The sequence below is a fragment of the Passer domesticus genome, chromosome 1 (genome assembly GCF_036417665.1).
Source record: "Passer domesticus isolate bPasDom1 chromosome 1, bPasDom1.hap1, whole genome shotgun sequence".
Taxonomy (NCBI): domain Eukaryota; kingdom Metazoa; phylum Chordata; class Aves; order Passeriformes; family Passeridae; genus Passer; species Passer domesticus.
Genome location: NC_087474.1, coordinates 102,200,696 through 102,224,905, shown reverse-complemented (window position 1 = coordinate 102,224,905; position 24,210 = coordinate 102,200,696). Strand labels below are relative to the sequence as shown.

Here is a 24,210-nt window from a genome sequence, read left to right as displayed (position 1 = left end):
AAAGACACTATAGTCTCATCTCTCCCATAGGCTACTTCAGACATAGTGTTCATGAATAAATGAGTTTGTGTTTTAATTTAAATCTGTATTAGATAACAGTCCTGCCCTTTAAGAAAATGTGAAGCAATTGAACTTTCAGAATTCTTTAATGTCCAAACTGGACTGTTTTAGTGGACATAGTGGCTGTAACTACCTAGAACAGACTTCAGCCTGATCTCCCAATAGCTGAGCCTTTGAAGACTTCTGGAGTCCGACCTAAGTTGATCTGCTGTGCATTGTCCTTAAGGATTTCTGCACTGAGAGTCTTCTGCCAAGAGAAGCTGGACTTCACAGTCCAGGTGATTCTAGAGTCCAGTCCTGATTCCCCAATTGCGGTGTTGCATTTTAGGTAAATGGTGTGCTCTGTCTCGCCCCTCGAAAATGTAGGGTTTATTCCAAACCTGTGTTCCTCCCCTGAAGTCTCATGTATCTGTAATCCCATTGGCCCAAATCTTATTCCGTGCCCACTTTGAATCTCCCTGTTAGGCTGTGCAGGGGAGACAAGACGCTCTCTTGGCCCCTTCTCTCCCTAGAGTCTCCCTCTCTCCCCCTTCCCCCCTTCTTCCTCAGAAACCATGTTGCTCCCGGGAGTGGGACCCCAATAAACCCTCATCTAATCAGCACCCTCAGAAGCCCTGTCGAGTCTCCTTGCCTGCCTGCTGCTACAGGGAACTCTCAGCTTAGGGGGCTCCTCCAGAGACTCCCCGGGGAGCCCTCCTTACCCCCCCCAAACAAACTGCAACACCCAATGTCTTCCCTTTGCTTTTTAGCAATATAAAAGGACCAAATAACCTTGTAAAATTTGGCTTTGGAAAGAGTTAGAAAAAAGAGTAATGCTTAAAATGTTATGGTTGTAAGCAGTTCATTTTCTATATGGCGCCTTCTATTTCTTCTTCCATGGGATCAGAGTGCCTTTGGGAAGGTGGAACAGCTTGGAGGCAGCTCAGGATTTATGAACATCCATGAACTAGTCTGGAGAACTTTGTGATGCTTTGGCATGAGATGTGATATGTTGAGCTCCTTATTTTTATTAGTTCAGGCTGGTTTTCTGTTCTTTTCTATTAAATATTTTAAGATTATGCATTTGTTGCCTCTTTGTTTCTTTTAGCGGTGGTTATTCCTGTTTTTTTTTACAGAAAAGCTGAAATACTTTCAGGTATTGCATCAGGTGGTCTGATTTCATAGAATTATAGTAATCAAATTCTGTTGAAATATTACAAGATACTTAATTTTTCATCCTATAGTTAAACTCCTTCTAAAATTGCAGAAGAAAATTCACAGCCTGTAGATTAATCAGTATGGGTCAATACAGACATGACACACATTTTAATAAAAATGATACATAGGTATATTAGTGACCTAAGATTGATGCCATTTTGCAGTATTATTCAGAAACGAGTGAGCGTGTTGGGTTTTGGTTTCAAAGTGTAGAGAACTTAGCACCTTTGATGATGTCACTGTTACATTTTTGCTACTTCAATTGCTTCCACGTTGTTTTTGCATATTGTGTAGTGCCTTTGATCTCAAGAGTGAATGTTTAAAGATAAGAATCTCTTTGGTTCAAGGAGAAGGTTTGAGGGCCCTTGGAAAGTCATGGATTGGATCATTTTTCAGTTCTCAATTTAAAGTGAGAGGTCAGGCCTACATAGGGTTGAACAATTACTCCTTTTTCCAGGGGAAAAGAAAGCCTTGTGCATTACGTTTCCATATAGCCCAAGTGTAGGAGTAGGTTTTTCTTTCACTTCTCTTGTGATGCCATTAGTTACAGAAACTGATTTTGTGTCCTTTTTTCTACTCAGGCATATTTATCACAAGATTGCTTAAAGGTTTGTGCCTTGTGATTAAAGCTGTGATTTTCAGCTTTTGAAGAAATGTGGCCGTTTCAGGGTTGTTATTGATAGTGTCTGCATGCTATGAATTTATAGTCTGTTAAAGGGTGCAGTAAGTGTAAGTTTACGTATGAGAAAGATAAGTGATGTTTGCATCATTCTATTACAGAGAAATATTTGATAACTAAACTTTGCAAAGCAAAATTTAATTGGGTCACTTAGTCCAGGAATGGGAAGTGCATGTCCCTAGGGCATTGTTTTTTGTTGTGATTTCTTGCCCAGAATAAATTGTGCTGAAATGTTTCCTACAGCTTCCTCAATTACGAGGTTTTAAAGTTTGTTTATGAGAATTTTAGCAGGGAAAGAAAATGATCAGGACATAAGGTACTGATATTTTCTTTCTCCTTGTAAAGGCTGTGGTGAATGAGAGATGACTTTGAAGTGGGTGTAGTAGCATGGAAATACTATATGAACTGTATAATCTTCAATTTCCTCTGAGGAAATGTAAACAGGATGCTGTAAACTTCTGCTTGTGTTGTTGTTACTTCCTATGCCTAGTTCTTACATACATGAAGAAAAGTACCGACTTAAAGAGAAACATCAGAAACATTGCATGTCTGGATACTAAAATCAATGTTCCATTCTTTTTGTGTTCTGGTTATTGATGCAGTTTTAGTTGTGGTGGTTTGAAACTGAATTCTATAGATTTTTTCCTCTTTCATGACCCTAACCTGCAGCACAAGCTGACCCCTCCTGCCAGTTGCTTTTTCTTAAAGTTTTTCTTAAATGAAGATAACTTATTTAGTAATACAGTACCATCTCACATGTAAAATGTGTTTAACTTCCTTGGATTAATATTTTCCTTATATCATAAATTATTTATAGGATTGAATTCACTCATTTGAGCAGGAGGATGTAGAAGCTTGTGACTTGTGTATCAAAAATTACATGACTGTAGGAGTTCAAAAGAAAACTGAATGGGCTTAGTCTGGGTGTGTTTAAAGAAAAATACATTTCTTTCCATTGAATGAATATGCACACACTTAGACTTGCAGTTTATTGCATCTCTCTTAACTGTTTGAAACATTGGTGTTGGGTTTACAACTCTAAAGGTTTTAAATAGGTTTTAATAAAGATTTTGTAATGCCAGAAGGAGAAGAAAGAAAGCATGTCTAAATTTCCCTTAGGGAAAGAGAGAGCAAGAGAAGGGAGGGAGGGCTGACTATTAATTTTAAAAAACTTTTTTAGAAACTTGTGATGTAATATTAAAAGGAACCCCTGGCAGTATCTTATTCATACCTAGTGTCTTTTGCAAGGTTTCATTTTGTTTCAAACTAGATGGCTGTTTGTGAAGCACAGAAATAATTTATTTCAAATTACTGTGAAAAGGTGATTATTTATGTCTGTGGTGACTGGCAGTTTGAGATGTGGAAATACTTGAATTATCTTATGTCAAGGGAAGCAGTAATATTTATGCCTGAGATCTTCTGGATCCCTTGAAGTTACACTGTTGGATAAGTCAAAAATCTTAGAGGAATTGGAATAGTTGCTGCTTCAAGTTATTCTGTTTTTTACAGTAAATTATAAGTAGATAAAATGTAACTTCAAACAAATGTTTTATTGCTTGTTTTGTAGATGATGTTCTGACACCGAATACAGAGAACGGTAATTTTCCCTACCAAGTACCCAGCTTCCATAAGTGTGACATTTGTTTGCTGTCTTTTCCAAGAGAGACCCAGTTCCAGCGCCATATGAGGGATCATGAGCAAAATGACAAGGTATGACTTGTGCTAGATATAACCAGTGTACATTGATAGTTTCATATGCTAACACAAGACATCTTCTCCAATTCTTTTCAGAATTAATAATTATTACTTGGGGACCTTAGTGTTTTGTGACGTACCTCTTTCATGTTTTCTCATGTTTCCTTTGAGATAGGACCTTCCTTTGATGCTCTTTAATTGGATTGTTGTTTCCAGATCAGTAATTTCTAATTTTAGCCATTTTCTTTGATTTATAAATTACCCAGGTGGATGACAATATGCATGAGGTTTTTTTTCAGTAGAGTTTGCAAAGTGATTCTACACATTAGCAATAAAAAGAAAATAATGCTTATATTTATCAACAGGATCCTACTAGTAAACTAATTTAGTATGTATGTATTAATCAGTGGATTAATGTCATAACTTTAGCTGCTTACAAATCAAATTTGGGAAAGAATGAGAAGAATACCAATATGTGATTAAGACTGGACTGGCTTTTTAAATGAAGCTTTTGTCACAAGTTGTATCAATAATATGAAGCATTTAATTTATTTCCCTTGCTTTCTAGTTCACAAAGCTAAAACTACTTACATGTGATAGGAAAATAACTTTATTACTTTTTGAGGTAACCCTAAATACAGATTAATTTTCACAAAATGTAGCACTTGGAGATAATTCACGTATAAAAAGAACAACTTACCAACTTACACAAGTTTCAGTGTTGTAAAGTTGATAAAGTTAAACCCATGCTATTGCACGCTTATGTAAGAGCCCTTACATCCAAAAGTGAAAGTGCTCTTAAAGAATGAAAACTGGTTTTGCAGATACCAAGTGAAGAGCAGTCAGGCCTAGTATAAACCAAGTGTTTTGCTGTTTTGATTATTAGTTTTACTTCAGGAGATTTCATAGAACCTCAGAATATGCTGAGTTGAAAGGACCCACAAGGATCATCAAGACCAACCCCTGTCACTGTGCAGGATACCTCAAGAGTCACACGTGTGCCTGAGGGCATTGTCTAAATCCTCCTTGAACTCTGTCAGGCCTGGTGCTGTGACCACTTCCCTGGGGAGCCTCTTCCAGTGTCCAGCCACCTCTGGGTGAATCATGGTCACAGTTAAAATAGGAAAATGTATTTCTGTCTCCTGCTCATTGCTCTGTCCTACTAACTTCACTCTTTTCAGACAGTCTCAGTTTTGAGTCTCTGGTTTCCTTAGTTCCCCTTCTTTCTTTTCCCTGTGTGCTCTTAAAATGCTGTATTTGTATTTTTTGTAAGGAGATGCAAAGAAGATAAAATAATTAATATTAGTATTATTAAGCATCATTATCCTGTGTAGATGCTTGAATTGCTCTTTCTTAATGTTTAACATTTTGATTTGTATGGTTATATGTGTCACTCAGGGTACGTATATGTTCTGTTTTGAAAGCAAAACCAGTGAGAGACTCCAAGTCAGAAATACAGTTTATTAGGAGAAGGGAAAAGAAAACCAAAATACATGTAATAATACAAAAGAAAAACTACTGACAAAATTAGAATACAACCTGACACCCTGTTGGTCAGTTGGATTGGTGGCTGCAGTGCTCCTGGAGTGGCAGATGTGGTTCTGTTGGAGCAATGATCCTGTAGAAAGGGTGTAATCTTCCTCTGAAGCTCCAGTGGGAAAGACACCTGTTCCTCTGGGAATCCAGTGGAAAGACTGACTGTTCTGTCCCAAACCCCAGATTATATCCAGGTGGGGATGCTTAGCTCCTTCCCCCTGGGCAGGGCATCTCACAATGGGCTGCTATCATTTTGTGATCAGGTGGTGGGTCCTTGATTGCCCATTAAACAGAAATGGCTCCTGGAGGGAGTTATCTCTGAGTCATGCAGAAAGGCATTGATGGGCCCATTAACAGGAGATAAGGAAAAACATCCCTCTCCTGGTTTCAACAACTCTTAAAGATGGGAAGAGAATACATCTTAATATTGTAACCTAGGACAATATATCTTATGGAAAGACTGAACTTTGTCTTTATTTTTGTGATTTTAACAAACAGCCTCACCGGTGTGACCAGTGTCCGATGTCATTTAATGTTGAATTCAACTTGACACTTCACAAATGTACTCACAATGGTGAAGATCCTACGTGTCCTGTGTGCAACAAGAAGTTCTCCAGGGTAGCCAGTCTGAAAGCACATATAATGCTACATGAGAAAGAGGAGGTACTGCATTAAACTTTATAATTTACTTTTGAAAAGACATGTCATCGTGGTTGTATTTAATCCTTTATCTAGATGCTTTAGGTTTTGTGTAAATTTAAATTTTGAATAAGTTATTTTGTTCTGAAGAAATATAAAACTTTATGTGGGGAGTCTGTTTTAGTATTAGTAACAGAAATTAATATCCTGATTATAAATGAGTGTTCCCGACGTGTCTTTGTGAACAAAAGGAACTTGAGCATATTTGATAGATACCATATCATGCTATATATGAACATTAATTGATTGGTTATTTGCACATACTTTTATTTTGAAGATACTTCTGTGACTTAATCTACATTATTAAGCTCACACATAAGAAATAATGTTTGATGGCTGATGTCATGGTGAGGCACTCTTACCATTCATAGAAATAGATGAAGCTGTTCCCTTATCTACAGCTCCCACCTCTGTTTTTGAGTGGTTGGTTGTTTTGCTTCAAATACTTGTTCCTTCCCCTATCAAAATTCCATTTTTCGTTTTGATAGTGTTGGTTAAATTCTTAGCAGTTAATACATAGTGGTGTATTTTGCAGACTTGATAGTCTTTACTGCATTCCTACAATTGCCAGAGTTGAATGCACTACCCAAAATACCAAGTTTTTGATAATGTAATTGCGTCTTCCTCCTGTTAAAGCTTTTTTAAAATTGCACTTTGTTTTGGAGAACTGGAGCTGAATCAGGAATGCACTTTTAATGTCCGACTTCTAATCACAAATGTAACAGTGGTGTGTTTCTCCATGCCAATTGCTGACAGCTTACAGCAGTTTTGACCTCTAAGTTGGGGATAATAGGCCTGTGTGTACTTTTCCCTAAACCAGATGCAGGGCATGCCATCTGTAGAGATTGTATTCCTTCTTTAATCATTTTAGCTCATGTTTTGTCATGTACACAGTCAAGTAGGCAGCCAAGTTAAGTGGACTAGAGTCCAATTTACTGTATATTAATGTATCTATATGATATATGGCTTAATTGGTATTATTAAGGAAACTTGATTTATGAATTGCTCAAAACATCAGAATAAGGAAACTAAGCATCAAGAAAGACACCTGAGAGTGGTTTTTGGTATGTATTTATTTCTACCACTAAGTGATTTTTCCTCCACTTCAGCAGTGCTGATTTTGTTGCTTTGGTGCAGATGTCAGAAGAATAGGCTGTGTGATGCCTTCAAATTTCAAATTCCATCTGCAGCTTGAAAATTGAATTTATAAAAATATGAACATATTTCAATTGCTAATGAATGTGTTTCTTATAATACCCAATAGTTTTGTGATAAAACAGAGTTGAATGTAACAATTAATCCACATAAAACTGCAGGAATAACTTTCACAGTAATTATGCACAGGACCTGTAGGAGAGCTGGAATTTGAACTTGAAGCAGAGGCTGTTGGTGATGGCACTAGCTGTCATTGAGGGGTTTTCCACAACGTGCAGGTTTACAAGTGTCGGTGGAGCACATTCACCCTCCTGTCCGTGCTTCTTCCTTTTGTTGTTAGAAGGGTTAAAAATTGGAAATCAGAGCAAAAGTGCATATACTTTTAGGGACATACATAGAGGTTAAGAAGGTTTCATTTTTGCTTCACAAAATGAAATTTGTGGAACTTTACTCTTGTGCTGTGCTGCGTCAGGCAGCTTTATCTACAGACAAATGCAGATGGGAAAGAACAGAACAGTTCTAGTGAGGTTTGGGAGAGTGTGTCTGTCTGTGAAACTTAGACTTTTGTGATTGATTGTTCCATGTGAGAGGTTCTGGAAGGAATTTTCTGGGCTGTTGATACTGAGCTTGCAGGAGACTTTTCTCCTTGCATTCTTTGGTGATTTATATGTGATATACTGGTGTGAGGGAAAAACTTCATATTTGAAATTACTCACTAATATGGGGTAGCTTTCTCTTGAGAAGTCATAAAGAATATATCTTGCACAAATATGACCCATCTTCTTGAGAATTGTTGATCTTGTCCATTTTCTCAGTGGAAATGCACAGTCGTTTTCATTGCTACATTTTGCCCTGGCAAGATAGAAATGGTGAATAAAAAACTGAAACACAAATTATTTATTACATTAGAACTGCTACTGTGTCTTCTTTTTTCATGAACATGAAGGGCTTTTAGGCTTTAGGAACCCCTTAATATGTTGAAAAAGTTAAAACTGATGTTTGGTGGATATAAAATGAAAATTCCTTCATTATAAGATCCTCTTGGTTTGGATTTTTATGTTTTACTTTGTGTGATTTTGGGGTTTTGTTTGTTTTTGGTTTTTTTTAGAAATATTCACTGTATTTGATTTGTACTGTGTAATAATTTGTGAGCAATGATCTTTTGAAAAAGTGCAGAGTAAAATCCTTTGCAGATGCTGGGTGTCACAAATACAAAACAGGTGAAGATCATGAATTCCAAAGTGTTCTTCAGATGTTGTGTCTGGTAAGATAGGGAGAGTTAAAACAGGCAGAATCCAATGAGTAGAACTTTAAAATTTTTTTTTCTGAGTTTGGGAATTTTGCATATGATCACCTCCTTCTGTTTAGTGTAAAAAGGTGGTTTACCCATAGTGAGGTTACAGTGTTCAATCACTTGTTTTGTGCGTGGTTGTGATTTTTTTGTTTGCTTGAGGAGCCAAAAATTATATCTGATATTGCCTATAGCAAAGTCTGTTGATGTGATATATAGGTGGGTTTTTTGTAGTTTTTCTGCATTACTGTGGTCTTGCTTTCCTACAGCAAATTTCACAATACTGAATAGAACAATGAAGATTTTAATTGTCTCAACTTCATCTTAGGCTACTTTTTGGTTTGTAGAAGTTGCTTAATAGAATATGTGTGTTTGCAGCATGATACATATGCATGTCTAAAAAATGCTGAGAAGCAATTCAAAATCCCTCAGTTTTGAGGTTCATGAGCTTGGCATAGTAATTGTAGGTTTCCCTTCATAAAATTTTTCCCCACTTTTAGAAATCTAAAATCGTAAACTAAATTTGTTGCGAAAGAGCAGTAGATGCCCATAAGAAGTATTCAGATTTGAATGTATGTCCTAGAAAAAAAAATTAGTTATTTGTTGCTCACTCTAATTTGAATGCAATAATAATGACATCTAGGTTAGATTAAACAAATAATTTTTGAATTGGTAATTAATTTCATTAAAGGACTTCAGGTTTTTAAGCTTTTGTCTGGAAATGTGAGACTGCAGAATTTTTTTTTTTCAGACTTAAAGAACAAATTTATTGTCAAAACAGTCCAAAAATAACGTTGCATACCTGTGTTCCTCTTGATTAAAACATTCTTGTTAATATCCTTCTTGAAATGAACATGGGTGTTTTCTGTTGTTTGTTTTTACTTTTCTTGTTGATTGTTATGAGAGACGGAGAAAGGGGGGAGTATAAGAAACATTTCAATTTGCAGTGATGATCACAATTACTGAAAACTGAGCTGATGAAAACACCTGTCTGAAAGTAATGGGTTGTGAGAGCTATGTTAGAAACATTGTGTCCCACTTTATTTCTGTCATCTTTACTGTCAAGAAAGCTTAAGAAAAGTCAGTGCTAACTGTGGTGGGATTACTGTTTAAAAGTGACATTCACTGTCATTTTAACCTGTAAAAGTGTGAAATCCCTGAATCCACAGTTACTGTGATTTTGGTTAGAAAGTAATTATTTGTTACAGATGTTTCTGTAGACCATGGTGTAATGGCACTGAGGTGAGCTTCTGTGTGTGTCTTGAACCAGTCCACCAAGGAATTAGGGAGTGGTAAGGATTGTACTGAACTGCTTGTTTCTGCTGCCATATGAAGTTTTTAAGAACTCAGTTGTGGTAGAGTTTCTTAAAATATAAATATTAATATAATCTTGCAGTGATTATTGTACATGATTTATATCACAGGGCTCATGAACTCTTCTTGCTTGTATACGTCTCTTGTTGCTTGCTTCCAGCTGCCAACGTCCATAGAAGGGTAAATTAATCTGCTTGAACAAAGCTTGTGCACTGCTGTTTTGAAAAAATCAGTCTCTATTATCTCTTTCAGAATCTTATCTGTTCAGAGTGTGGAGATGAATTCACTTTACAGAGTCAGCTGTCCATACACATGGAAGAACATCGTCAAGAATTGGCAGGCAGTAGGATTCACAGCTGCAAGTCTTGCAAAAAAGAATTTGAAACTTCCTCACAGCTAAAGGAGCATATGAAAACTCACTATAAAATAAGGTGACAATCATGGGATTATAACAAAATGAGCAGATGTTAATTTTATGGTGATAGCTGAGAAAAGCAGGAGTAGTATTTCCAGTCAGCAAGTACCATGATTTATGCAGATAATATCTTTTCTTTGGTATGCTGTTCTAAAATGACACTTTCTTTTTAAAACCTTGCTTAAGTGGGTGGTTATTTTTGGAGGCCTTTTTTCCCCCTGTTTTTGTGTTTAGGCACACATACTAAGCATAGTTCATCTGCCAGCTATTTGTAAACATGCATCAAGTTTCTCTGATGCAAAGTGATTTTTGAAGTGTGTTTATGATTTTGAACACTAATAGCAGTATATTGAAGTAAATGTATATTAGTTTTACATAGCATTTATTATAATGACAAAAGTTTTAATGCTTTCATTCTGCAAAGATGTTACTTGTTCTTTGCAGTTTAATCATCTTTCCCCATTACAGCCTCCCATGAGTTTCTTGTAAATCTGAAAAAGCACAAAATGAAGGGGGGGAAAAAAGAAGCCTGGTAAATGCTGTTCTTATTTTTGGTGAATATTTGTTCTGTCTTTTCTTTCAGCTCTCTATTTTAACTTTACTTTTAGGAAAAAAACTTCTCTTGGTTTACTTTATAAATTAAAAAAGCCTAAAGTCTTGACAGCTGATCTCTCTTTTCACTGTTTCTATAAAAAACAGATGAGGAAAATTACATATGCAAACCAAGAAATCTTGTCTATTCCCAGTTCTTCTTACTAGAAGTTAATACAGATTCTAACTTCTTAATAGTTGTGTTATAGGAGGTTTAAACAAGTGTTGTGAATTTCAATCTGCAAACAGAAATGTAAAGATTTGAAGGGTCAAGTTAGGTTTGTGTTGAGTTATATAAATGTACCTACTAAAACCATTGTTCTTGTGAACAGCTCCTGTTTAGAGGTGTTAGGATGAATAAACTAGTTAGTTTGATTTGTAACAGAATGAATTTTGGGAATTTATATTCTCTGTTTCTGTGTTTCTTTGGAGAGTGTGATTTGTTTTTGAGGGTCAATGGTGAATATTTGGATTGTTAAATTCTTAACTTGCTCTTGCTAGACTGCAGCAAGTGTGTTTGTACTCCAGTGTATGAGATCTGTGTATTCTAGCTCAGAATGAATGACTTTGCTATGTTCAGGCAAAAGAAATAGAGTTGCACAGAGTTGAATATTCCCACCAAAATGTTTGTGAAGTCACTGTATTCTTCTGGCAGAATTCACCCTGAAAATGTCTGAAGAGAGTCTCTAAGATGTGTTGGATCTTTAGTGCAGAAATAACTAAAAGTCTTGTGCCTGGAGGTACCGAGAAAAGAGCTGTTGGTGTTGTTCTTTTAGTATCATTATGGAGTTTGGGTTTTCACTGTTGCAGCTATGTTGCCACCAAGTGAACACTATGTTAGAAACAACTTCTTCAAAATAACAATTCATATTAAAATTGCTTTTTTTCTTTTTCTTTCTTTATCACAGGGTATCAAATACCAGATCTTACAACAGAAACATTGATAGAAGTGGGTTTACCTATTCCTGTCCTCACTGTGGGAAGACGTTCCAGAAACCAAGTCAATTAACACGGCACGTTAGAATACACACAGGTAAGGTTGTGGAAGTACTTATTTTAACAAAAATCAGTTAACCTCCAAAATGCTGTGTGTTTTTTCTCCCTGTTGGGACCTGAAATATTATTAATACATTTAGGCTTATTAGATACAGTTACCTGTTGGTTTAAAATAAACTTTTATGTAATTCATTTGCTTAGGAAATTTATATACTTCTAAATTTTCCGGATTTGTGTGATTAGAAGCAGTTAACAAATGTGAAAAAATATATGCATTTCATTTGTTAGCAAATATCAGTTTTGGTACTTAGAGTTTCAATGGGCCCTAAAATCAGAATCCCTTGATAAGGGCCAGTCACCTACTTTAAATTAGATCTTATGTATTCTAGAAAGTAGATTCTAAAATCTACAGTTGCAAAAAGAGCACAAGTACATGAGAATTAATGATACTAAAAAAGCAGTAGTCTTGCATTTTTTAAAATTGATTTATTTGAACTTAAGAAGTGATCTTCTGAGGTGGTAAGCCTAGGTTGTGATAATTGAAGAAGTGCAGGTGACTGTTCAGATTGGAAGAATGAGTAGGAAATGTTTTTTATTACATTTCTGACATAAATATGTGCATGTTTAAACCATAAGCAAGGGAAATAATTGAAAAGTGCCAAGCATAAAATAATATACAACTTTCAAAGTGTACAGATGACTATGAAAAAATAGTTCTCATCTTTTAACCAGGTATACATTATTATAGCAGGAGTTTGGCTTTAAACAAAGTCTTCTTTGAAGATATTCCAATGATGTTCAATATGTATTTTTCATACATACTGAATAAATTGCCATTTGTTTAGTTTTTAGCTAATTCAGGTATTCATTTGTGTAAGTGTGCAATTAGCTTTGTAATATCAGTCAGTGTAATATCAGTCAGTGTAATATCACTGTTCAGACAGTGATGTGATGAGTTGCCATTTACAAGAATGGCCTTGTTTACAAAGAAATAAAAAGACAATTGTGTGACACTTTCTTAAGAATCTTTTGAAGTTTTACAGATCTAGTTATAGAAAAGTAACACAAGAGGTCACCCTTGTACCTGCTTTAAAACAATTGCTTGAAAGTAGTATCAAAGGTCAGTGAAAATTAACTTCAGTGTTTTAGATTCATGGCTCTATTTAATTCATTATCTTATTCTAGTCAGAATAAAGAAACAAGGTTATAGTTGGTTAGCTTTTTTAAAGCTTCGAAAAGTTCAAGGGCTTTTTTCTTTTTTTTTTTTTTTTTTAAGACTGAAAGACATTTGTCTGTTGGGAAACCAGAAACAGAAAATGCAGTCCCAATCTGCACATGATGGGAGGTCATTTTAACTTCCAATTAGCTTGCAAATACTCATTTAATTAGTGAAGTATGCTAGTACTCTAAATCTGCAGACAATCTGTCTGGCATTTGGCTGCTTGAGGTACTGTAGATATGTATAAAAGAACAACTCTGTTTTAGAGAATTTAGAATGCCCAAGTCTTTAAGTGTTAAAATAGCAGATCTGTGCACAATGGGTGGCATTACGTTAGTCTCATAATTGCAGTACTTTTTTTGTTCTAGCTAGTCATTTCAAGTACTTACACCCTTCTGGGAAAAAAAATCACATCTCAGGGACTGCAATTCCCACATTAATGATTGAGTAATGAACCCTTGTCCCCCCTCTCAAATCCATATTTTATTAATTTACACTTGAGATACAGAAATTTCACTTTTCCACAATAGAGTTAAGATTTCATTTTGATAATGAGATTTACTTAGATAGGCAAACTTAACCTGAAGCAATACTTCCATGTGTCCACCAGCAACTCTTACTGGAAGCTAAGCTTTTTGCCTATGAAAGCCTAATAGGAATTCTGTATTTCCAGATGTGAAACAGTGTTCTTAATTTTAATCTCTTTTAAAAAATATATAGTTAAAACCTGCAATCCTTAAGGCACCTTCAAAACCCCTAAGCAGCAGAAGATACGCATTCCTTCAGTGAATTATATGCTTGAAATCAATTTCAGAAAAATAACTGCTTTTGTTCTTTTGTTTCCTAATTAAGAATTAATAAGTTTATAGTAGATGTAATTACAGATATAAAATTAGAAATCATATAAAAATGTTTATTAAAACTGACTTAATGTGCACATGGTAGTACTTACTGGTGTAGCAGAGATAGCATACTGGGTGCCTATACTGCCTATGAAAATGTGCAAAGGCAAGGTGTTAAATATTTTCAGTATCCTAGAGTTACCACAGCTGAACTATTTCACTAAAAGAAAAAACTTAGTAGTACTAAGTTCACAGTGGAGGTTTCCAGGAGTTAAGTAGTTCACATTGTTGTAAGAAACTGAAAATTTTTTTAGTAAGTTTATATAGCACTGTAATCTGTTTATGCAGACCTCTTATGTTCTGTAACTGTGGGGTTCTTCAGGCATATCTGGTAACATACAAAAAGTGTAATTGTGCACAGTACTGAGGGCACCAAAATTGGGAAATTATGACAGAGCATTTCTGTAAAAATGTTGTCTAGTTTTTCTTTGAATATTAAATATGAACAGTTTTTTAAATTATTTTCTGAGAAGAACTGTCCAAAACATTATTTAATTGCATATTTTCAGTATGTGCTTGCAAAGAGTGCTCTTAATATTTGTTGGGGAGTGGGAACCATATACCATCTTTTGCAGAGTTGTTGTAAGACTTTATGATTTTAAATTTGATAAAAGGTTAAATTTTTGGCTGTTAGTTATTTATTACTGTCCATTTACCCTCGGGCCTGCTTGTTTCTGTGAAGATATATGCATTTTATAGGATTGGGTATAAAACATATCTGGGTTTCTTTTTTCTTTTTCTCTTTGTTTTTTTTTTCTTTGTTTTTTTTTTTGCTCCAATGATTTTGCATAGCATCTTTCAAACTACAAATTGAGCAAAGGTGTTTTAAGTAATTGCTTCATCTGAATTTCCTTTATTTTACCCATTTAAACTGATGATCATCAGCTAAGTCACAAAACCTTTTTAACAAGGCTGCATTTTCATCAGAGTAGGTGCTGAGGTTGGTGATTGAGGTAAACAATTTTTTTGTCAAAACCTCCTAATAACTTATATAATAACGTGTGTATTTTATTTTGATGGATACAATTTTTCGTTTAGATACAGAAACTGCTGACATTTACTGAAATCTCGTAACCGTGCGGCTGTTTCCTTGCAGGTGAACGACCTTTCAAGTGCAGCGAGTGCGGGAAGGCCTTTAACCAGAAGGGGGCTCTGCAGACCCACATGATCAAGCACACGGGGGAGAAGCCCCACGCCTGTGCCTTTTGTCCCGCCGCCTTCTCCCAGAAAGGCAACCTGCAGTCACACATCCAGCGAGTTCACTCTGAGGTAAATGCCATTATTCATCGAGTCCTGGGTGCTAACATGCATCTGAACTCAGTTTTGCTATTCCTTTGTGCTCCAACCAGCGTGCATTTACCACTCTAGTGTGGATTGCTGCTTTTACCTGTGGGCTTTCCTTAGCTTGGTCTGAATAAATGTATCATTAGGAGAAGTAGCAAAACCTTCATTTACCAGTGTCTTTTCAGTACATGGGCAGATTAATAAATAGTGGGGTTAGGTGCATGAAAATGTATCTATGTCAGTCTTGGGAGAACAAGGGCTAGAATCAGATGAAAGTAAGCTGAAAGCAGCCAAGCAGAAAATTGTGAAAAATGTCAAGGTCAAACAGCAACTCACTGTAATTGTGTTGTAAGACATACTTGCCATTTGTCTTTGAAGTATGTCTTGCAGCCTTTTACTGAGTTTTTTTGGATACAAGTAGAAGAAAATTCCAGAATACGTTTAAAGAAAAAGATTCAACCTCTTTATATCTTTTTTTCTCTTTTTGACAGACAGTTTTTAAGACTCAAAAGGTACTGCTGTGATAAAGTAATACAATCTTCTTAGCAGTATGAGCTATGCAACTTTGTTCAGTAATTTCCTTGCAGACTTCAGTGAGTTGTGGTTGCAAATACCCATAGAAAAAAACCTAGTTTTGGTTTGAAATTTTGAACTGACAGAGGTAGCGCTTTTTGCTTCTTTTATTTCCTGTGTGCACAATATCATCTTTGTTCTCACTCTTCCCCTAACTCAGATTTGCTGTCTCATTTTGCATTTTTGTGTTACAATGGTAGATATTACTAAGGATCCTTTTAGCATGTTAGTTTCTTACTTTTAGGATATGCCTCAGTATATGGATATATCTTAATAGTTTGTAATATACTTAATTAAGTCATGTAACTTGGAGTGCTGTGTCCAGTTTAGGACACGCAATTCAGGAAGGATGTTGAGGTCCTGGAGCGTGCCCAGAGAAGGGAAATGAAGCTGATGAGGAGTCTGGAGCCCAAGTTCTGTGAGGAGTGGCTGAGGGAGCTGGGATTGTTTAGCTTGATTGGACAAGAGGAGGTGTGGGGAGGAACCTTATCACTCTCTACAATTCCCTGGGGAGAGGCTGTGGCCAGGTGGGGGTTGGTCTCTTCTCCCAAGCAATCAGTGACAGGACAAGAGGACACAGTCTTAAGCTGTACCAGGGGTGGTTTGGGTTGGACATCAGGAGGAATTCCTTCATGAACAAGTGATTAGACATTAGCATGGGCTGCCAAGAGAAGTGGTGGAGTCACCATGCCTGGATATTTAAGACTGTACTTGGCACTCAGTGCCGTGGTCTGGTTCACATGGTAGAGTTTGGTCATAGATTGGACTTGAGGACCTCAGAGGTGTTTTCCAACCTAGCTGATTCTGTGATTGCCTGGTGTGACTAGTCATCCTCAAGGTTAACAGCTCTCTGTGTGTGATACCTTATGCTGCATAAAAAAAATGAACCAACATTGATTTAATAATTTGACTTTTTAATATTAGTTAGGGATGAAGTAAAAAATACTTTTTACTTTTTTCTCTTGTTACTCCATTTTCCTGTATGAAACAAACAAGTTATGAGATAAGATACTTTAAATAAATGCTACCTCCTGATCACATCCTATGCTGTATTTTGCAGTCCTGAGCCTGCATTTGACTTACTGTTTTGGTTAATTTATTAATTTTTTTTTCTTTCTTGCTTTTGCTGTGTTTTCTTCAAGCCTGCGTGGAACTCTATGAATTCTTTGTTTTCTTCTGAGACAGTTACAAAATAACATTGCAGTTGATAATGAATTACGGGTTGATTCTCACTTCCTCAAGCACTGTTTAGTTGTAGCATATTTTATTACTTCATACCTCTTTTTGAGTCTTGTTGGCAGTTTAATGTCACATAATGTGAAATATCAGTACTATATTGCAAGTACTGCAGGGTGTTTTCTTTTGAATACCTTGTTGCTCCCTGCACATTTTAAGTGCCACACTGGATGTTATTGCTGTGTAATGGACTGAAGAGGGAAGGTGAGGATGGTTGGAATCTGCAGATTTAACTGCTTTAATTACCTTAACCCATTGGTCTGAAAGTCTCAAACAAGTGGCTGCTGATCACTGTTTTGTTCTGTGTGTTCAAATTCAGTTAAAACTAGACATTAACCTTCCATGCCCTTCATGGTGTTTGTTTTGTCTGCATTTTTTTCATCTCATACTTCCAAATTTCCATTCATATTATGCATGATGTTTCATCTTCAGGTGCATCTTAATTGTAAAGTTGCATTTCAATTTTGCTTTTAAGTGTGAAATGGTAGGAGATGGTAAAGGGAGAAAAGTCTGAGGCCTTGTTTGCCGCAGGACATTTGCTTTCCTGTCTGCTGCCTCACAATGTTATCAAGTCGTAGTAAGCAGTTGTGGTCATGCACATAGATTATAGTTCATTTATATCCAAGAGGTACCAGACTGATTCCATAATCATATGCATTTTGGTAACTTTAAAAAAATAAACCATTTTAGCTCTCATAATCCCATAGTATACTTGTTATATAGAAAAATAATGAAAAACATAACATAGGTGTAGGAAAAAAATTACTTTTTTTTTTTTTTGTTAAGGTGAAGAATGGCCCTACATACAACTGTACAGAATGTAGCTGTGTCTTCAAAAGCTTGGGTAGTTTAAATACACATATCAGCAAGATGCACATGGGTGGTCCACAGAATTCTGCAAGTGCTTCAACGGATGTATCTCATGTTACAGCGGTAAGCTTTGCTTGGTATATAGTGAAAATGCCTTTGAGAGTTTAATTAGGTCTATATCTTAATTCCAGTAAGTCTTCAGATAAGTTAAAACTTCTAGACCTGCAGCTGTCTTTTTCAAGTTTTGTGTGATTTTTGGTATTAATTTGCAGGGTTAAATATTGGGAAAATGGAAATTAGCCAGCTGTGTGCAAAAAAGTATTTACAATTCAACACTTTGGTTGGAAATGTAGCAGTTTAATTCTGCAACTAAGTAAAGTATAATTCTTGTACTTACAGATTATGTTAGCCTTGTCTGATAAAATAAAAATTATGGGGAAGCTTTAGAACTACTGAAAAACTGTATTAGTTTCAACTCATTTTCAGAAATTGTTTGTATAATTATAGTGTATATAAACACATAGTGGATTCTTCTGTGTATATCTGATAACTTTTTTTAAGTGTTAGCTTCGTATTAGGCAGATTGCAAAGGAAAAAACAGCTTTATTGGAAGCAGTGAATGTTTTTTTTTTTTTTCTTTGCCAAAATACAAAAAAGAGCTAAAATTCAGAAAATGTTTCTGGTTTCATAAGACTACCGTATTTTTTGAGCCAGTGTATATTTAATTTATCATAGTACACTTCTTTTTTTTCTTTATTACAGCAATCTTTTCTACCATTAGTCCCCTCTGTTTTGCTTAATCTCCAACTCATGCTTTAATGTTCAGTGCGTGATGAATAATACCAGACTTTGAAAGAGGAAGGTTAAAATTTGAAGTCTGAACTTCATTTTGCATCTTGAAATAACCTGTCTAGTTATGGTGTTTGGAAAAGCTTTTTTTTTTTTTTTTTTTTTTACATTTTCTGAAGTTGTTTTATAGGGCAGATGCTATTTGTTTCTCCATGTTAATTCATAAAAAGAAAGACCAATGTCATATTTGTTTGCAAGTGCATATAGTCTCTGTGTCTTTTTTTTTACATTTCTACATTCTGAAGCCTAATCTTAAAAGCAGGATGGAAATGAATTCTGTCATACTACCTCATGTGTTTTCTTCCCCTGGCCAGCTCTGTTTTTTTTTGTTTTGTTTTTTTCCGGTTGCTTAAATATTTTGGATTTGCTTAGCATATTGATATTACAGCAGTGTGGTATTATCACTGGTTGCATGAATACTGTGCTGCTTGCATGCAAGAGTGGAGTAGCACAAAATGCCATACAAAGCAAAGACAGAGAAGGGAGAAAAAGATTCTTTCTAAAAATAGATGCCAAATAGTTTAGCAAGGAAGAGCAGAGATAAGAAATGACATGTCAATTGCATATTAGAGGGGACTATGCTTTTTATTTGTAATTTTATATCTCTATTTGCATATATTAAATTATTCCTATTTTTTTATTGCTTTAGAAACTTAGCACATTGTTAGATTAGCACTAGCATTCTTAGATTAGAACTTTTCTTCATTCTGCTGAAAACTTGCAGAGCTGCTTTGACAACAAATCTCTAGTATAATAATTCTATTCTGAAGTTTGCCATCAGTCTCTGTCATCCCTTGATACATACCTGGGGATAAGCAAGGATTATGTCCTTATTAAGTACCCATTCCAAAAGCTGAAGTTTCCTGAAGTGCTGTGCTACCAAAGAATGTACTCTTGTATGGTACATGAGAATATTTTCTAAATTATAGTGACTGTAAGGCTGTAATTTGCTGCATTAGTATTTATAGCTAAGATGATTTAGTGTACTTCTGTTTCTCTCACATTGTCTGATTTTTCCGTGCTGCTTTTCTGCCATGTTTTATATCAGCCATGTTTTTTCTTTTTTTTTTTTTGATTAAGATTTAAATTATTGTTATTTCTTTGTAGGACTCTGTCACCCAGCCTTTAACGACATCCCCTACTAATCTTTTGCAGCCTGTTGATAACAAATGGAAGAATGTAAGTGTGAAGTTTTGGTCATATTTTTGTGTCAAGACTATAAATGGGGGAAACTTCACTTAATTTTGTAAATTTTAATTTACTTGGTGATATGCTGTGATATTTTGTGATAAATTGGATCAGCTAATATGTGAAGGGAAGCTCCTTGGTGAATGCAGCTGGTTATTTAGAGGTGGAACAGATCTTAAATGGATTATGTTGCCTCATTTGTTTACACACTCATGGTTTTGCATGTAGTCTCTTCAATAGCTCTTCAAAATGGAGGTAAATACTTTTCTATATAAAAAGACCAGAGAGTGAGGATTCTTAAAAATCCTGCATTACTCTACCCCTCTGCCTGTATTTTGCATGGATTACCCTGGTTGGGTTGGAGAGGGAAGGAGCTGTGTTCATACAGGTTGAGTTGATTGGAATTTAGGCAGCAGAGGAGCTGTGGGGCTCAGGAGGAGCCATGGAGCCATGGAGCTGGGGAAGGATGATGCAGGGGTGACTTTGTAGAGCTCCATAGCAAACAGTTGTGGTGCACATGAAGGTCTGTATGTGCCTGTCCCCCTGAGAGTTCTGGCAGGTTTTGTTGCAGCTATACAGCATCTTGTTTGTCACCTATAGGTTGCAGCATGGTATTTTAGGGACAGACTATCTGACTTACAGTCTCCCCTTCCCAAATTCATTAGGGAATTGATGATTTTCTCTTGTACTCAAATGCACAAAATCAAGAACTGGGGAATGTGGCAGTATTGCTTTAAAGTCACCTTAAACAGCTCATCCACTGTAGGCAGGGCAGAAGAGGTTGGCGGGTGGCACTGAATGTGTCTAATAGAAGGGTCAGAATGTTTGTAACTCGAAATTGGTAATGGAATAGTTGAGTGCCTGGATAAGAATCAAGGGGCAAACAAATAATGCAGGTATTGTTGTGGGAGTCTGCTGTAGACCTTCCAGGCAGGACGATGACATTGAGGAATTATTCTTTGGGGAGTGAAGAGACACCTCTGAGTCAACTGCCCTTGTCCTTATGGACAGCTTCAACTTGCCAGAAGTTACCTGGGAGAATCACACAGCTGATAAAACCTGGGCCAGAAGATTACTAAAAAAACTGTGTGACAACTTTATGTAATGGGTCCTAAGGGAGCAGACTCAGAAAGATGCCTTCCTTGATCTACTGCTGGTCAGCAGAGAGGATCTGACAAGCAAGATGGAGATTGGCAGCCATCTTGGCCCCAGTGACTATGAAGCGATAGTTTAAAATTGTTGACAGGAGAAAAAGTGCCAGCAAAACCTCAGCTCTGGATATGAGGAGAGCAGACTTAGGCTGCTCAGGGAGCTAGTAAATAAGGACCCCTGGGAAAATGTTTTTGCAGATGCTGGGGAATATCAGTGCTGGTCTCGTTCTAAATATCACGTTCTGAGGGCACAGGATTAGGCAATTTGCAAATAGCACAAGTCAGGCAGGCAAGGTAGAAGGCCACCTTGGCTTAACAGAGATCTTTTGGAAATAAGGCAGAAAACAAAGATGTATGCCCTGTTGTGGCAAGGTCATGTGACACTGGAGGAATACAGAGGAGTAAATATTTGTTGCTGTAGGGAGATGATTTGTGTGGCCAAGGCTCAGCTGCAGTTGAAGCTGGCCAGAACTGTGGGGGACAATAAAAAGAGGTTTTTCAAATGTATTAATGGCAATAGGCAGTGTAAAAGCAACATTGGCCCATTATAGGATGAGGATGGTCACCTCACAAATAGAGATAGGGACTTGGTCTGTTCAGCCTGGAGAAGACTTAGACCTCATTTCAGTTAAAATTTCTTAATGAGGGGAAGAAAAGGGACAGACACTGATCCTCTTCTCTGTGGTGACAAGGGACAGGATCTGAGGTAATGGCCTGAAGTTTTGGCAGGGGAGGTTTAGGTTAGATATTAGGAAAAGGCTCTTCACCCAGAGGGAAGACCATTTGGACAATGGTCTCAGACATGTAGTGTGACTCTTGTGTTCTGCACAGGGCCAGGAGTTGGACTCAATGATCCTGATGGGTCCCTTCCAAAATGTTCTGTGATAATGTGATGAAGGGTGCCGCATTTTTCCTAGTGAGAGGTGTGAGCTGGGAGCAATGGATCCCATTGCCTTCTCCTTCCAGAACTGCCTGAAACTGCCAGGCAGTTTTGCAGCTACTCTGCTCCCAGCCTGTAGCACTGCCTGGGGTAATTCTGACCCAAGTGCAGGAACCCAGCACTTGGCCTTGTTAAACCTCATACAATTGAACTATTGACCAAGTCTGTCCAGATCCATGGTTGTATATGGTCTGTATTTCATTCTGGCAAATTTTAGATTTTTTTTAGTTGTTTGTTTATAGTGTTCACTATTCATGAACTGTATTCAATGATGCAGGAGGAATCAGAGCCATCAGAATCCTTAAAATAGGCTATGGTGTGTTTATAATTGGAGAGATTTAAGGTGCGTTAGCTGCCTTGTCCTTCAGATGAAATACTTAGACATGATTTCATCTTCTGTTTTGAGGAAGAAGTCTGTCATCTTAATAGAGGAGAGGAAAAAAAGTTTGAGGGTCATAGCTAGGCAAATTGGCACTTTGAAATAAAGTAGGAAATTTTAGTGAAGAAAATTTACTTTTGGAGCCATGTATTGTAGTTGGATGGCAACAGAAAAAGTTAACCACAATAAACTACTTGATTTAAAGAACTGCTCTAAATTTTTACAGTTACTGTGACTTGAAGGAGTAATTCACTCAGAGCAAGCACACTGTCCGTGTTACACAGCAGATCAGACAAACCAAGGGTCATCACAAGGTCCACTGTTCCAGTTGAACAACAGTGGAATTACAAAGGAGTAATAAAGCACTTCATTCTCCATGTTATCTTTAAAATCGGATGTTCAAATAAGACCTAGAAAGAGACTTCTGAAATGTTTTATAATTAAGAATGTATCTTAAGAGTAATGGTAACAGACTTAATATATGTGCATGTGTGTACACTGTTGTTCAAAAAAGATAACCTCTATGAGACTATATGTAAACTGCTGTGTAATACACAGGAGACACTGGCTAAATGCATGTAATGCTGTGATTTTCATATCAAAGATGACATTGAGAAGTTACTTCATTAACAATAACATTAATTAACAGTGATTAATTAACAATAGCACCAATTTTCTCTTGCTAAAGCCTGGGAGAATTTTATACACTTTCAGTGTAGGCATCCTGCTCTACATAAAGGCCTCCTTGCATTCTGTTTCCTGAAAAGAAATTATGTCTATAAAGAGCTGTTACACTCTTCAGCAAGCTGTTTTTCTTCTGTTTAAGTTTGCTTCCTGTTTATTCCATTCTCGCTGCAATATAGGGTGTTACCCATGTTGAAATGTTTATAGCACTTCTGCTAAATTGGAATCTGAAGAGATATGGAGTCTTTTCGTGTCTCACTAGTGCGGTGAAAAAACCCCTAATGGTTAAATCAGTAAAGTAACAAGTGATATTCGCACATACATGCAAGAGAAGCAAGATAAGGATTTAGTTCTTATTGTTTCATGAGGAGGCATGAAGAATACTTCATCAAATACACAGGACATAATCTGAGTCAAGCTAATGTTTCTTAATTCTTTGTAACCATCCTTTCTTTACTACAATGACTTTCATCTTAACTGTCTAAAGTGTCAGTATAAAGAAAATCTCAGGGAAGTTTTCAGATTAGAAGGAAATAGTGCAAATGTGAAGCCTAAGATTATTGTTTGCTAAAAACAATCTGAAAGAACATTGCGTTTTATATCTGTATGTGGTTGCACATGCACCTTGAAGTGGTTCTTTTTAGACAACATAAGTGAATATTAGAAGCAAATAACCAGTGTGTTCTAGGATACCCAGCTATGGCACTAGCCATTGTATAAATACATATTTCTGTTTTCTGCAATAAAACAAATTATTGAAAGCAGTTGTTTCAGTAATGGTGTACTTATGCAGTCTCTTTGTCATAAGAAGAGAAGTTTATAAATGTAGGCAAACAGGAGTCTTTATTTCTGATTTTAAAATAAATACCAATGCTCTTTATCACTTTTTTCCTTCATATTTGTTACTGAGGTAGTCTAAGATACACAGTTTAAAATTAAAGATTGGAAAACTAGATTTTTTACACTTCAAATTTTTTAGTATTTTGATGGAGCCCGATGTGTATTTAGATTTTTAGAATATGAAGAGATTGCTCTAAAGCTAAGTGGTTTCAGAGGTTCTAAATTGAAGGGGAAAAGTTAGTTTGCTCTGGAAGGTTTTGATAAAGAAACACAGATAATTTACCAAAAAAAAAATCTCTAATAGAAGGTTGTTTTTTACAAAGGACCTGATTGAGATAAATGTGAACTTTAAAAACATAGCCATGTCAGTTTATTTCTTTTGGGAATTACTTTTCATGTGGCCTTTACACAGGGAGTTTTTTAGTTGATCCCTCCCTGTGTTTTCTAAATTGGTTGAAGGTTCAGTAGTTAAAAGTAAATTAAATCCAAGCTGTAAACTTACAATTTCAAGCTTGGGAAGAACTGAA

The 24,210-nt window shown here is 36.2% G+C and overlaps 1 protein-coding gene across 7 annotated transcripts in view; it reads left to right on the top strand.

Moving 5' to 3' along the window:
* ZNF236 (zinc finger protein 236) overlaps positions 1–24,210 on the top strand; it is a 78,846-nt gene that overhangs the window by 7,585 nt on the left and 47,051 nt on the right. For all 7 annotated transcript variants that reach the window (XR_010367970.1, XM_064431831.1, XM_064431827.1 and 4 more), the window contains exons 2-8: positions 3,504–3,646; positions 5,666–5,830; positions 9,879–10,057; positions 11,541–11,665; positions 14,846–15,018; positions 17,629–17,775; positions 19,609–19,680. Coding sequence is in view for 6 of the 7 variants with exons in the window: in XM_064431827.1 (XP_064287897.1) it covers positions 3,504–3,646; positions 5,666–5,830; positions 9,879–10,057; positions 11,541–11,665; positions 14,846–15,018; positions 17,629–17,775; positions 19,609–19,680 (1,004 nt within the window). In the remaining variant the exon portion in view is untranslated. The remainder of the gene's footprint in view (positions 1–3,503; positions 3,647–5,665; positions 5,831–9,878; positions 10,058–11,540; positions 11,666–14,845; positions 15,019–17,628; positions 17,776–19,608; positions 19,681–24,210) is intronic.